Raw genomic sequence first — 14,067 nt, 5'->3', positions numbered from 1 at the left:
TGTGCTAGCCGTTTTGCTGGGCCCCCTCTGCTTTCTCTACATCCTCCTTGAACTGAACAAGGATGATAGTATTCTTCCTTGCAAGTCCTGGATAATGGGGTATAAGATATTCTGCAGTGAGATGCCTCAACTATCTCAGTGTTCCCAAGGTCCCGCTCAGCTGAAGCTGTGGCATTGGTTGTATCCCCTAAATTACTGTTGCCTGTGAATTTTCTGAGGGTATTTTATGAATGCAAACATCAGTAACCTGGTTGGAGGTGCATCATTGTGGGCCCTGGAATTTGCTCTTCGGGGGATTCTGCTGCTTACTGAACACCAGGAGGCTGCTTTGTTGATTGTTTCCCTTTGAGCCTGGCAAACCAGGTGATTTTCAGCTCATTCAGTCTGGTATGTTTTAGAGAAAATCCTATTTTGGTTTGGTTTTGAGATGCTTAAGAAATATATTATTCATAACATTACAAAGCCATGGGGCTAGTAAGCGTGAATTAAATGTTAGCCTGGTAACCTGCTGTTGCTGAATGGGGGAAGAGTCTTCAAGATCAAAACTGCTTTGTTCAACTTCTGTGGGCAGCAATGATCTTTACTTAATGCTTTTTCTAATAAAAAAACCCCATTCAGTCTCCCTTTTGTGATAACATCAACTACAACTTGATTTTTAGGTTGACTGTATTTGTAATCTCTAACCATGTTAAGGTAGAATGTGCTGTGAACTGCTTCTGGTGCAATTCTCTGTAAATTCACTTTGTTCCTAGAAGTAAACTAAATAAAGCACTTTTTCTCATACACCTGTTTGTATCATATAGCATTTGGCTGTGTTGTCTGCACATGCTGGACCTGGAATTGTAACTTGAGCTTCTGACACTAACTGAACAGTTCTGACATTAAGTAATTGTTGTACTTGCAGAACGCCTGGGAATCTTCTTGCTACCAGATACTTTGAAGCTTTTAACTGAAAAAGATGCATAATTTTTTTTTTAAGAAATCTAGGGAGATATACTTTCCCATACTCCTTCCTTATGTTAGTATTGCAGAGTTGTTTTCAAAATGTTTGTAGTCTTGATTTGATTTACAGCTTTGATACTTACCTCTTAACTCCCTGTATTATACAGAAAGAGGAAAAAAAAAAATAATGCACCATGTTGTGTTTGCTATGACTCTAGAAACCTTTTTTACTTCTAAATTAGTAATTATGTGTGCAAATAATTAATAATTTAACTTTCACTCTTTCCATCAAATGAGTATATCAGTTTATTTTAAGCTTGAATGCTGTGACTTACAAAATATTGACAAGGTCATTAAAGCATGGTGGTTTGTGTGTCTATGGATTTGAGGTAGAGAGGGGCAAGGGAGAAATTCTAGCAGGAGTGTAAATGCACATCTTAATGTTCACTTTGAAGCTGTGAGTGATTAGGAATAGATACAGACCCCTATGTAAAAGAAGATGTAGTTTAATGACTATATTAATTGTGTCTGGGATTGTGTTTAGGCTCTGTATTTAGACAAGAAGCTTTTGTTGAGAGATTTATTGTCAAGCATGATACTGAATAATTAAAATAAGTATCCAGTATGAAAAGCACTTAAAAATAAAATAAGAATTTAATATTCTGGGTTTCTGTGACATCTGTGTGTTTGGTATTTTGTGTTGATGGGGAAGTGAAATGGGAGATAAAACAATGAAATTAAAGAAAACCTATCAAGATGGAAAACTTGGCCTGTATTAAACTGCAAAATGAAGATAAGTGTTAAATTTTGTAACATGTTTCAATGATCTACTAAGTATTTACTAAATGCAAATGAGAAGTAATCTGACTGTCAAACTTTTATCCTAGGTTCTTCTGCACTTATCCAAGTTCCGATGAAGTATCGAGTGCTCAGACGAGGTAGCTGAATATAAATGATACCTTTTTCAGATGCAACCTTGAAATTGCTGGTTTTATTTCAGTGGTGACTGAAGCTGGTGTTTTGATTATGGTCTAGAAAGAAGGAATGCAAGCTGCCAAGCATTTGAACCATTGCTTTTATTTTGTGCACTGGTTAATTTATGTAATAAAAGATCTTAGAAGAATATGAAAGTACAAGTTTTTTTACAGAAAGACTTTCAAACTTGAGACATAGTTGCTGTCTTCATGATTATCTCTTAATATCATAGTGAACCTCGCTATCATTTTTTTAATTGGTGAAGTTTCCAATAAAAAAATTGCAGCATGCTCAGCATACAGTGAAAAAGCATGTAAACCAAGAGCAGCATGGGTTGTTTGCTATTAAGATGCTACTAAGACAAGAGTATTTAGCTGTGTGTTAGGAGACAAGAAGAAAGTGGCTCTTACCTTGATGAGACCTTTAACTTTTTTCTGTGTGCATCTTTCCGAAAGATTACGTGCCTTTGTCTGTCAGCTTGGAAGTAACCAGCTCAGACTGAGTTGCTGCACAGGCACACAAATGCACACACTTAAGTGTTGATAAGCCTGTCTGTGGAGATGAATTACGTGGCACCAACTTGTTACCTGTTAACTCTGTCACATGCTACTGCTGCATGTCACTTCAGGCAATAAAAATCCCCAACCAAAACACAGAAGGATTTTAAGAGGACTGTGAACTTTTGGTTGGAACGGGACACGTTGTTGTGGTAGGAGGTGTCCCACGAGGTATTTTGTAGCACTGTTAAATTGCAAGAGGATTTTCATCTAAATGGTGCAACTTAGTGAAGTTTATCCTTGTGTGCAGTTATGGAGTTCAACTTGATGGCAGCACAGGCTTATTTCTAATGGAATGAATATTTAAGAATGAATAATGAATTCCCTCTTCTTGTGAAGTTGTGGTTGGGGTTTCTTTAGCCATAACCTGACATCCTAGTGTGAAAGAATACAGTAACAGTTCAGTGTTTATGGTATATCTACTTCTTTGCTTCAATTTGAAGAAACTAGCAGTGTTAATTACTCTTACATAATTAATTGGTCAGTTTTATGTAATTAGGTAGATAAATTCTAGTTCTGCACTTTTTTTTTTCAGATTAAATATATGTATTTTAACGCTTCAACATGGTCTTTTATAATGTCCAACATTTGAATATACTTAATGCCTCTTTGGGATTGTTTTGCAGGTATATTTAGCTGAACTGTACTGGTGTTCTAAGCTGAGCAGGAATGCTTTAGAATTGTTTTAGGCAGAGCAAAAAACAGGCTATTAAAACTCAGTGAGGAGTAAGATAAAGCCCTGATTGAAACACTGCTAGTTTAGACTCAGGACTATACCAAATGTGTCTATGCAGCCTTTGGGTATTTGCTGTATTAGTGAAGATTGTGCTCTTTGTTATCCTTAAGGCAGTATAATTTTTGAACTTCAAATCCAAACAAGCAGTCCCAGAATGCTGTATGAGTATTAGGGTTTTAAGGGGAGGAGGAGGTTGGCGGCTTTTCTTTTTTGCATGAGACCTGACACAGTCTGGGACATACTACGAATGTGAACTTGATATCTTTCCTCAGTAAACTGAATTGTGTTAGAAGTCTTGTTTTGCTTATTTGGTTCTTTCCTTGAAGACATTAAATCCTTGTGTATAAAATTGTTATGGAAGACAAAGTGTTGGACTTTTTCTCTGGGGGACTGAGGTCTTGCCTGTTTTCCTTTTGCATCTCAGAGTGGGAATGAATTTTGTCACCACTAAAGTCTCTCACTAGAAACTCCTTTTAGATCATAGACATTGTCTAAACTATGTAATGTGTAATGTTTCTTTATGTGTGTATTGTTTACTTCAGTGAAGAGAAAATTCACAGGGTATGTAACCTATCTGAAGGATTTTATGAATGATCCCAGAAGAGAAGAACCTCTAATTGGTATGTTTTTTTTGTCTTATAAATTGTATGCTTTTGAATTTGTTACCAAATGGCTTTCTTTTGAAATAAAAGGTGGAATTTTAGTTACTGTTTAATTTTCTGTAAATGTATTTAATAAATTACCTGTCTCATACAATTTAAATTTTAGTTTATTATAAAGGGGTATTATAATTATAAATTATAAATGGGTATTATAAAGGCCTTCTTAACTGTTAACTTGTTCTTGAAGGAGCCACCTAAGTAAAGAAGCTTTTTCCGGATCACAGAATAGTTGAGGTTGGAAGGGGCCTATGCTGATTTTAGCTCCTGCTCAAGTCACAGAGTAGGTTGTCTGGGACCAAGTCTAGATGGCTTTTGAGTATCTCCAAGGTGAAAAACTAGTCTCTCAGGGAAATCTGTTCCAGTGCGCAGCTACCCTCTCAGCCAGAGTGTGTTTCCTATTGTTCAGACAGTATCTTCTGCTTCAGTTGTGCCATTGCCTCTTGTCCTGCCACTGGGCACCACTGGAAACAGATCCCTCTTTGCACCCTCGCCTCAAATATTTATACACAGTGATGAGATCCCCTCTGGACTTTCTCCTCTTCAGGCTGAACAGTTCCAGCTTTCTCAGCTTTTCTCATGGGAGAGATGCTCTAGTACCTTTGTCATTTTCATGGCCCTTCTTATGCCCATGTCTCTTGTACTGGGCATTCCAGAATTTGACACAGCACTCCAGGAATGGCCCTCCTTGTGCTGACTGGAGCGTGTTGTCAGCATTCCTCCTTGTGCAGCCCAGGCTACCATCAGCCTTTGATGGCCCATCTTCAGCTTGGTGTCCACTAGGTCTTTTCCTGCCAATGTGCTTCCTGGCTAGCCAGCCCCTAGCATGGTCTGGTGCCTGGGCTTGTTCTTCTCTGGATGCAGGACTTGGCACTTCCCCTTGCTGATCTGCCTGAGCTTCCTGTCAGCCCAGCTCCAGCCACTCAGAGTCCCTCTGTATGGCAGCACAACCCTGCGGTGTATCAGGCAGCCCCTCCCAGTTATGTGTCATCATCAGCCTTGCTGAAGTTGTGCTCTGCATCATCATCCAGATCATTAATGAAGGTTTTGAGCAGGACTGGACCCAGTACTGACCCCTGGGGTGCACTGCTGCCTTCTGGCCTCCAACTGGACTTTATGTCACTGGTGACTTGTCATCAGCTGTGGTTCTTTGTGGCTTTCCATCTGGTGGGATATACAGATGTTTCTGTTTAGTGAGATATTTTTCCTCACTGTCTTTGGCTACACTTGAAGTAGTGAGATTAATTTTAATGCTTGCTTTCTAACTGCTAGATTAGGCAACCTTTAGGAGAGAAGCAAGGCTGCTTGTCAGTGACCTTAGTATTCCAAGTGTGTCATGATGGCCTAGTTTCTCTGATGAAAGCCTAAGTAGCAAGTTTCGTAGTATTAGCAGAAAATTTCTCTGTTTAGTGCTTTGTCTTGTAGTTACTCCACATAGTAAATTGCTAGGCTTTTTTAATATTAATACTTTACTATAAGCATTTTTAATAGAAAACACTTCAGCTGCAAGAACACTTACAGTTCATTTGGTGATAGTTTATTTTCAGAGTTAAGATTTAGCAGTATGATACTGTAGCAGGTCTGAGATGGAGGTGAATTTCTTCATAGCAGCCTGTATGTTTTGGATTAGTGACAAGCAGTTTTGATCAGACCCTAGTGCTTTTTCCTGTTGCTGGGCAGTGCACCTGCATCAAGACTTTTGTTACTCTGGGTTCTCAAACCTTGAGTAAGCTGGGGGTGGGCAAGAAACTGGGAGGTGGCACATCCAGGGCAGCTGACCCAAACTGGCACAAAGGATGTTCTGTACCACGTAATGTTATGCTCAGTAATCACAGCTGTGGTAAAGAAAGAAAAAACGGGGGGAACCAGGGTTTGACTTCCAAGGTGGCTGTTTCAGAGACTGTGGGTGGGCATTGGTTTGCTTGTGGGGAAGTGATCTATGGGTTTTTGCATGTTGGTTGGTTTGGGGGTTTTTTACCCCTCTTTCCTTAACTTGTTAAACTGTCTTTAAGTCCGTGAGTTTTGTTTCTTTTGTTCTTCCTGTGTTTTCCCCACCCTGCTGAGGGGTGTGCATGTGAGTGAGCAAGCAGCTGTGTGGTTCTTGGCTGCTGGCTGGGATCAACCCATCACAAATATAGAGTACTGGAAATTATGACATAAGGAAAACATCTGCAGGATTTTCCTATTTGTTTTAAACTGCTTTTAAATTTATTATATTAAAACTTTTCAGAATAAAACTTTTCATGCTAGGTTAAAAAACCTCAAATTTGAAGATTTCTGAATACTTTTAAGGGATTGTCTCAGTAATTTCTAAGAAAAATGAAGAAAAATCCAATTTTCATTCTTGTAATTCTTAAAGGTTTATGGAACATTTTCAGACTACGAAAGATTTGGTTTTGTGAAATGATTAATGTCTTTACTTTGACTTGGATACTGTCCAAATTATGTTTGACTAAGTGTTTTAGATGCAGTTTTTAAATCTAGACATTTGTAGGCATCTCTTATTCTCATTTTCTTTCTTAGCTTCTTGAAAAAATATCCCAGACAGAAGTAAAGGTGCATGAAATATATTTGGTGGGCTTGGAAATCTGCCATAGATGGCGTATGTCCTTTCAGAATAAGACATTAGAAAGAGATAAATTTAGCTGATGTGAGTAGTAAGTCCAAACAAGCACTGAAGTGATCCTGAAGGAGTGCCAAATTCTGAAAATTGATTAATTTTGAATTTAATGAACAGCATTAAAAAGAATGCATTTGTTTCAGTAGTCTGTAGTAAAATAGAGATATTTGTAACTCTTGCTTTTACAGGTTTAGAACATGTGGTTGAAATCCGATTTGAAGGAAGAAGAGAGCCACGTTATGAGTGCAGGCTGTGTGGATGTAATACAGAAGTGGCACCTATGATAGAACATCTTAGTGGATATAAACACAGAAGAGAATACATTGTGAGTAATTTTGGTGCATTTTGATCACAGTTTCTTTATGATACTCCCCTTTTATTTTTTTTCCCCTAAATAATTAGATCGTTTGAAGTTTAAACTCCTATATGATAAATTTTCAACACTTCTATAGTTGACTCTCCCTGGGTCAGACCAACATGAAGAACTCTGATGCTGTGAGCTATTGAGGCAGTACAGTCCAGGGCTGCCTGTCTATTCCAGCCCCAAAGTCTGTTCCTAAGTGTTTAGATTACTTTTAGGATGAGGTTCCAAAAACAATGTGATTCTTTTTTATTCCCCAACATGTCCATAACATTGCTGGATTTGGTACAGAGGGTGTTGTTTCCTTTTGGTAGCAAGCTTTGCATGGTATCCATTTTTTGTTTTGAAGACTCCTTTAGTAATTCTAAAATTTGATTAGATATGTTGCAGAAAAGAAATTAACTGATAATATTCAAATCAATGTTTATGAGTCTTCTGTTCCAGAAGGTGAAATGTGTAAATTTTCTAATATTGTGATAAACTTTGATATTAACCTTTTCAAGCTGATTTTGTTTACAGTCTAAAGAATTTCCAGATAAAATGAGGAGAAAACCATCAGATGCAAAAGAATGCAAAGTCTCGTTTCTCAAACGGATAGCAGGAGAGCTAGAGAAAAGCGAAGGATTAAAAATGTATAAGGTAATTGGAAATAAATGTAAAGTATCTGTTCATGTGTCTTTTATCAGTTCATTTATATTTGATAGAATAAATTTTAAAAGTACTGCTGTCAAACCTTGTTAAATTTATGTGCATTTCTAGGAAGTGTAGTAGTGAGTTGAACTAAGGCTTACCTTTAGATTGCCCTGAAAAATCTGGGGAAGAGAACTGTAGTATTGAAATCCATCTGAAAAAAAATCAAAGCTTTATATTTTTAAGGTTTTAGGTGTTTTAAATTGAAAATTGTTCAGTCTGAATTTAGTGATTCAGAAATTTTATTACTTCAATAATTTTTAATTTTTGAAAGTTAAATTTTCTCAAATGTAAGCAAAGTTTTTCTCAAAATTCATTTATATTTACAGGAGTTTTTATCTGTATGTGAGGAATTCAATTTAATTACATTGGCATAAATAAAAGTTCTTTTCTTAAAGGCAGTTGCAGTAGAGACTGTCATTATGAAATTTTAGTTAGAAGCATTCTGATATGAAACGTTTTCTATTTTTAGATTGAAGGTTACACAAGACCAGCTACCTCATGTAAGTCTGAATTTCTTGAATGTAGTAGATTTGATATAATTGATATTTGGCTTAATTTGACTTAGTAGGTGAACTCAAAGGGTTTGACTGATATAAAACATTTAACGTGTAGTACCACAAAATGTTTTCAGAGGTTTTTTGTGATTTTAAAGCAATGAAAGGAGGAATTTACCAGACTTCCTTATCTGTTTTTTAACTTCTTGGTTCCGGAGGTATTTATGATAACTGCAGTTAATTTGCTCATCAAGGAAAGTAAAAAAGTGTGGAAAAATGGTGCTAGATGGCTTTCTCAGAATAAGCTGATAAAGTGTCCTCCAACTCATTCCTGCTATCAAAAGACTGACATGCTGAATCACTGGTGAAAGTGATTCAAAATCTGTACTTTAACAAATCCATTGGAACAAGCAATGGAAACCAAACCCACAAGCATAAGCCCAGCATCCTCCCTTGTACAGTATGGCTGAGTTCTTTGTTACTGTAGGTGTGCTGTAGATCCTTAATGATGCCAGTCTGGAGGAATGCCTCCTTGTCAGCCTGAATCCTTGCTTTTTTTGGGGTTTTTTTTTGTGGTTTTTTTTGGTTGCTCATTGGTGGCCTCTGTGGCTTGTACTTTTTTTGAATGTTGGTCTGCAAAACAAGGTGGCAGTGAATCTTTTTCATCTCAGTGTGTCTTATTAAGAAGAGGGAATGTGACCTGGTTAATTAGCTCAGTAATTCTCAGTTCAGAGTAAACTGACATAAGTCAAGTCAGTAGGTTTCTGTACAAGTGGAAGACATGGTTAAATATCAATCTGGAACATGAAAAAGAGTGATCCCACCCAGTCCTACAGGATATGACACTCTAGAAATATGGACAAGAGGGAAATTACCTGCAAAAGCATTGTGCCTTTCAATGTAGAGGTTTTGCTCAGGTTAGGTAATGTCAACATCAAGTGAATTCCAAGAAAAAAATCCCTCTGGTTATTTAGAAGAAAAATCATGGTTACTGGGTTAGCAGCTGTGTCACTGTAGAGTAGATCATATTGGCAAATTTCAAAACTCCCTTCTGACTGTGAGAGTGAGTTTGAGGATATAAATAAGAAAGGCCATTTGGTGACATGTACTAGCGTGCAAGTGCCAAAATGGACACTAACAGCTTCATCACCATGTGTTAACCATGTTAATGGGAGCTGGTTAACATGATGGCACAAGTCTTTCAGCCTGGTGTTACAGTCTTGTAGGGCCAATGTTGTCACATTTCCTGAGAATTACTACATGTCCCATTGCTTATCCTGGAGCACCTGTGTTGATAAATGCTTAAGAAGTGATAATTCAACAACAGAATTCAACAGAATGACTAGGTTGGAAGAGACCTCCAAGATCATTGAGTCCAACCCATGCCCAAACACCACAACTAGAACGTGGCACCGAGAGTCGTATCCAGTCTGTTTTTAAACAGTGATAAGTGATAAGTACTTATCAGTGATAAGTGAACAGTGATAAGTACCATCCAGTAGCTAGTTCTCTGAAGCATAGTTCCTGTTTTAGACTGTCTTGTTTTGCCCTCCTTCCCTCCTTCCCCCCTTCCCCTTATACACTTCTAGAGATGAGATGATCAGACATTCCAACCCTCATAACTTCTTGTTGGAAACTTAGCTATTGTATTTGTAGCTTTTGTGTTCACTGATATTTACTCAGAAAAAACCCACATGCAGACCTTGAAACTTTTTTTAATGGAGGAGACAGGCCCACCTCAGTTTATTTCATACAGTCTTGTGTTGGATTCAGCTGCCTGAACAGAGGTGCTGCAGGGTACCCTGCGAAGCCTTTAGGGCACATGTCTCGCACCAACTTTTCATCAAGGATGCCTGTTGGTTTCTAAGATGGCAGTGTGTGCCATCTGCTGCTGAATCCTGCTCTTTACAGAAACTGCAAACACTTCATGGCCATTAACTGTTCTGTTTGTGTAATGTGTCTGTTGCAGTAATACAGTGCAAACCTTGTGATGTTGCTAATAAATCTTTTTTATTTTCTAGCCCCATCGAAGAAGAAAGCAAGGTGAGAGTACTACCCACACAGGAGGATCAAAATCTATTTTTCTGTTGAAAACATGACATATAAGAAAATATTTTTTATTGTCTGTCCACTGTACTTATGCCTCTTCTGTAAATTGTTCCTTTTTGTCTGTGAGGAAATAGTAGCTATGGCTTTTGAAATACTGCACACAAAAAGTAATTGCAATTGAAATTTCAAGCTGCTTCCTTTCTATGTGGAATATCTATCAGTGGCTGAATAAGTTTTATAAAAAGGTGTTTATATAGGAAGAAAAAACCCCCAACTTATCATTATTTTAGTAATCTCCTTTAGCTGATTTGTAAATAAGTTCATCTGTACTACTGGCCTCTTTGAGAGTCAGTCAGAATAAGGACCTTTACAGCATATTTAAAACACTGCTATTTCTTAGAGAAAAATATCCAGTTATTGTTAAGTGATATAAATTTGGAAACAGAATTATTTTGGTTCTAGATACTATGAGTAAACCTAATGTTTAGTAATTTTTAGAATACATCTTAATGCTGCTAATTTCTTTCTTTTAAGGTGGGAAGATGATTATAAGCATGAGGTATGTAGAGGCAGTAACTCCACACAAATGTTCACATACCCACAAGTGTCTCTTGTAGCCGTTTCTTTATGCTTGTTTTTCATTTTTCTGGAAAACGCTTACTCTTTGGCTTCATTTACTGTTTTATTAATATTGTTGCAGAAGGAATTGAGCTAATGAGTCAGAGTTTTGTGTTTGTCACAGCAGAGGGGAAGAGAATACAATACATTCACCTTAGCTCTCATAAATCCTATTCAAAGCCACTGAGAGTCTCAGAGCCAGTGTATCCAGGCCGGGTCTCCCAGCCTGTGCTGCAGTCTCCTTTCCCTGTTTTGTCCCTCTTCAGATCAAGACTATTCTATACAGAAAGTTTGGTTTAAATATTAAGATAAATCTAAAGATTCACAATCCTTTTTTTTAACTCAAAGGTGGAATTAAAAATGATCACTGAAGCATCTGTCCTGATTAGCTCTAGAGACAAACACTATGAAGTGCCTTGTTTTTATCTTAGTGGCAGAGTTGGTTGTGTAGGCCTCAGGCTGGTCAGGTACTATGCTAAATGCAGCTGAACACTTTAAACATGTTTTTAAAGCATGATTTTGCTCGTGAGTGAAGAAAGGCTGGGAAAGATAGTTCCTGTAGGTGTTCTTCCTGGTATTGGCAGTAATGCAATTGTGTTTGTGTAGCTGCTAACTGATACTGAGGATCTGAGGTTCTATGTTTATGGTTCTGACCTAAAATTACATCTTTTCTTCATGTTGACTTTTGTTGTTGAGTAAAAGATTAAGATGTCTGTTCTGTACAAGATAGTGCAACAACTGCTGTAAAATTCAGTCCTTTAATTTTTTTTCCCCCTATTCTACAATCCCACAGAATGATCCTGTTCGGAAACAGAAAGCTCTGGAGTTCTTGGTATGTATGTAAAATAATTGTGATGAGAGTTGTGAGGTTTCACCAGTATGATGCAATGAATATTGTGAAGAAGCCTCTTATTACTGATCAAACCCATTTCACTGCAACATTAATTTCTATTTTAGTGGACTTTGCCCTGAAAAGTCAGTGCAGTTGTAGCTCAGCTCAGAACAATTGTCTGGATTAAATGTGAGCTCTCAGGAGCCACCCTGACAAGCAGTTTTAATTAGCAGCACTGATGGTGCTCAAGTATTGCTGGCTGCCCATATCTAATTGGATTGTTGATAATGCTGAGCAAGAGGAGCCAGTCTGGTCTGGCTGCAAGAGAGAGCACAGCTGCTGGGCTTGGAGTGATTGGGGAAGTTTTGTCAGTTCTGTTGCTGTTGTCAGTGGCATAGTAAGCCTCGCTTTGTCTTTTGGGTTTATGAAAATACCTGACCATTTGTGTTCACCATTTTACATAAGTCATGTTCTGTACCTAAGGCAATTAGAAAATTTCTTTTGAGTTCAAATTGTGTTTATACGCCCAGATCAGAGGTAGAATGTTTTGAGATGTGCGCTTAATATCTTCGACTCTGTAGTTACTTGTGACTTCAGAAGGAGAGAGAAAAAGCAAGTCCAAGGATAATCAGTAAACTACAAAAATGCTTTGTAGTTAATTGACTTTTACCTACAGGAATCACAGCTATTCCTTACAAAAGACTGCCTATATTCTTTTAATTTATTCTAATCGGTTATAAATTTATTTACTTAGTAATCAGCCTGAAGCTTATTTTTATTCAATTTTCTACACAGAAAATACAAATTTTAGGACTTGTGCCTTTCTCCAAAGGGCAACAAAATGTTGATGGACCGACAGTACAGGAGAGAATTCCAGGTTTACATTTTACCTTTTATCAGGCCATAATTCTGTTCCAAATTTTATTTTTTTATATTTTTGTATACATTTATCATATATGCCATATGTTGACCAATAGTATAAATTTGGTTGTACCAAAACAAAAGTATAACTTTGATCTGTTTGTGTATATGACCCTTCAGCATCCTAATAACCAATTCTAACCATGTTTTTCGACAGGAGACTTTTCGTATCACCTCAGACTCAGAAGCAACACTTGTTGTTCACATTACACAGGAACTCATGGAGGCTTTGAGGGCCTTTTGTGAAAAGAGAGCAGCAGTAAGTAACTTGATCTTTCAAAGTTATTTTACCATTGGGAGGAAAGGAGTGGTTAAACTGCCAGCCTCTTAACAGTTCAGGCATGGGTCAAAACCCCCAGCTAAATGTATTTCAATTTTAGTTTTTTGCAATTTCTAAGTAACAAAGCTTTTAATTACATAGCATGTTTCACTTATTATTCCATCATCATGTGCCTGTTTTGGCTTTTTTTTTTGTGTGTGTGTGTGTGTTCTGTCCTGGGCACCACTTTGCTTCTCGAGACAGGTTGTCATCCTTTTTGTGTTAGTCCCTTGCTTAATAGCTTTTGTTCTAAGACCAATGAGGCTTTAAGTGCCACCCAAATGTGCCACCTCTTCCTTTCATGGGCCTGTGGGTAGGTCTCTCTCATAATTTGTAGCTTTGCTCTCAGTTGAGAGTTTTAATCTGTTAAGACTAGTCTGTTGTTCCTTACAAACCTCCATAACTTCTTTGCAAAGAGATTGACTACCTGTGGAAAAAGGAGTCCAAAGAATGACCAGAATCTGAAAAAATGATTCATTACTCTGGCAGCTGGTTCACACAATTCAGGATGTGGGGTTTTTTTCTGAAAACTGTTTCAGACTGTTTTTTTCAATTGTATATTCTATGTCAGGTGAGCTACAGTAACTGTCTCTGTGCAAATGCTGCCACTAACACCAGTTAAATATTGTTTCTGTAGCTTAGTCTCTCAGCTGGGCCTTCCATTCTGCATTCCCCAGATGGAGGCAGGATTTGCATATGCACCAGTTTTATATTTTAGCCAGGTGATGATAAGAGAGATGAGGCAATCAATTTGAAACAGGAGACATTTTCTTCACCAGACACCTCCTTCTGTTCTCCAGACACATACCTCTTCCAAATAAGACTTTGGAAAATTGTGGTATAATGTTGTAACAACACACCCCTCATACGGACTTTGCTATCACCTAATATTCTACCTTGCTAACTTTCTATGGGAAATTTGTTCCTTTTTAGAATTTGTGAAGTTCTTAAATCCTTGCATTCGCAAACAGACATTCTGACCTTTTGCTTTACCTAGGATAATTCCACCAACAGTGTAGGCCCACTGATGTCAGTACCTCAAGATGAATTTCCAGAAAGGGAAAACATCTCAGAACACTATGGGCCAGATGGAGAATACAGAGGTAATTTAGATATTTTGTTCTATTAGTTTGTTTACTCTGGAGACTGCACAGATTATGAAAATTTACTTTTATGGCCAGCCATAGTGCTTCTTAGCTGGTGTACTGTGTGTCTCTGCCCTCTGAGTCAGTTCAGGATATCATTTTCTGAAGCTTTAATGACTTAACTGTCTGAAAACATTCCTTTCTCA

The 14,067-nt window shown here is 37.6% G+C and overlaps 1 protein-coding gene across 3 annotated transcripts in view; it reads left to right on the top strand.

The window, feature by feature from the left end:
* The window catches only part of LOC107200205, a 28,509-nt gene that overhangs the window by 11,378 nt on the left and 3,064 nt on the right, over positions 1-14,067 (top strand). For all 3 annotated transcript variants that reach the window (XM_033512177.1, XM_015618351.3, XM_015618352.2), the window contains 10 exons: positions 1,830-1,880; positions 3,753-3,830; positions 6,678-6,814; positions 7,370-7,489; positions 8,013-8,043; positions 10,059-10,080; positions 10,621-10,645; positions 11,498-11,536; positions 12,615-12,716; positions 13,774-13,879. In XM_033512177.1, coding sequence (XP_033368068.1) covers positions 1,830-1,880; positions 3,753-3,830; positions 6,678-6,814; positions 7,370-7,489; positions 8,013-8,043; positions 10,059-10,080; positions 10,621-10,645; positions 11,498-11,536; positions 12,615-12,716; positions 13,774-13,879 — 711 coding nt within the window. The remainder of the gene's footprint in view (positions 1-1,829; positions 1,881-3,752; positions 3,831-6,677; positions 6,815-7,369; positions 7,490-8,012; positions 8,044-10,058; positions 10,081-10,620; positions 10,646-11,497; positions 11,537-12,614; positions 12,717-13,773; positions 13,880-14,067) is intronic.

Source organism: Parus major, chromosome 2 (genome assembly GCF_001522545.3).
Source record: "Parus major isolate Abel chromosome 2, Parus_major1.1, whole genome shotgun sequence".
Lineage (NCBI taxonomy): Eukaryota > Metazoa > Chordata > Aves > Passeriformes > Paridae > Parus > Parus major.
The sequence above is the reverse complement of the archived record's forward strand: the minus strand, read 5'-3'. Positions and strand labels throughout refer to the sequence as shown.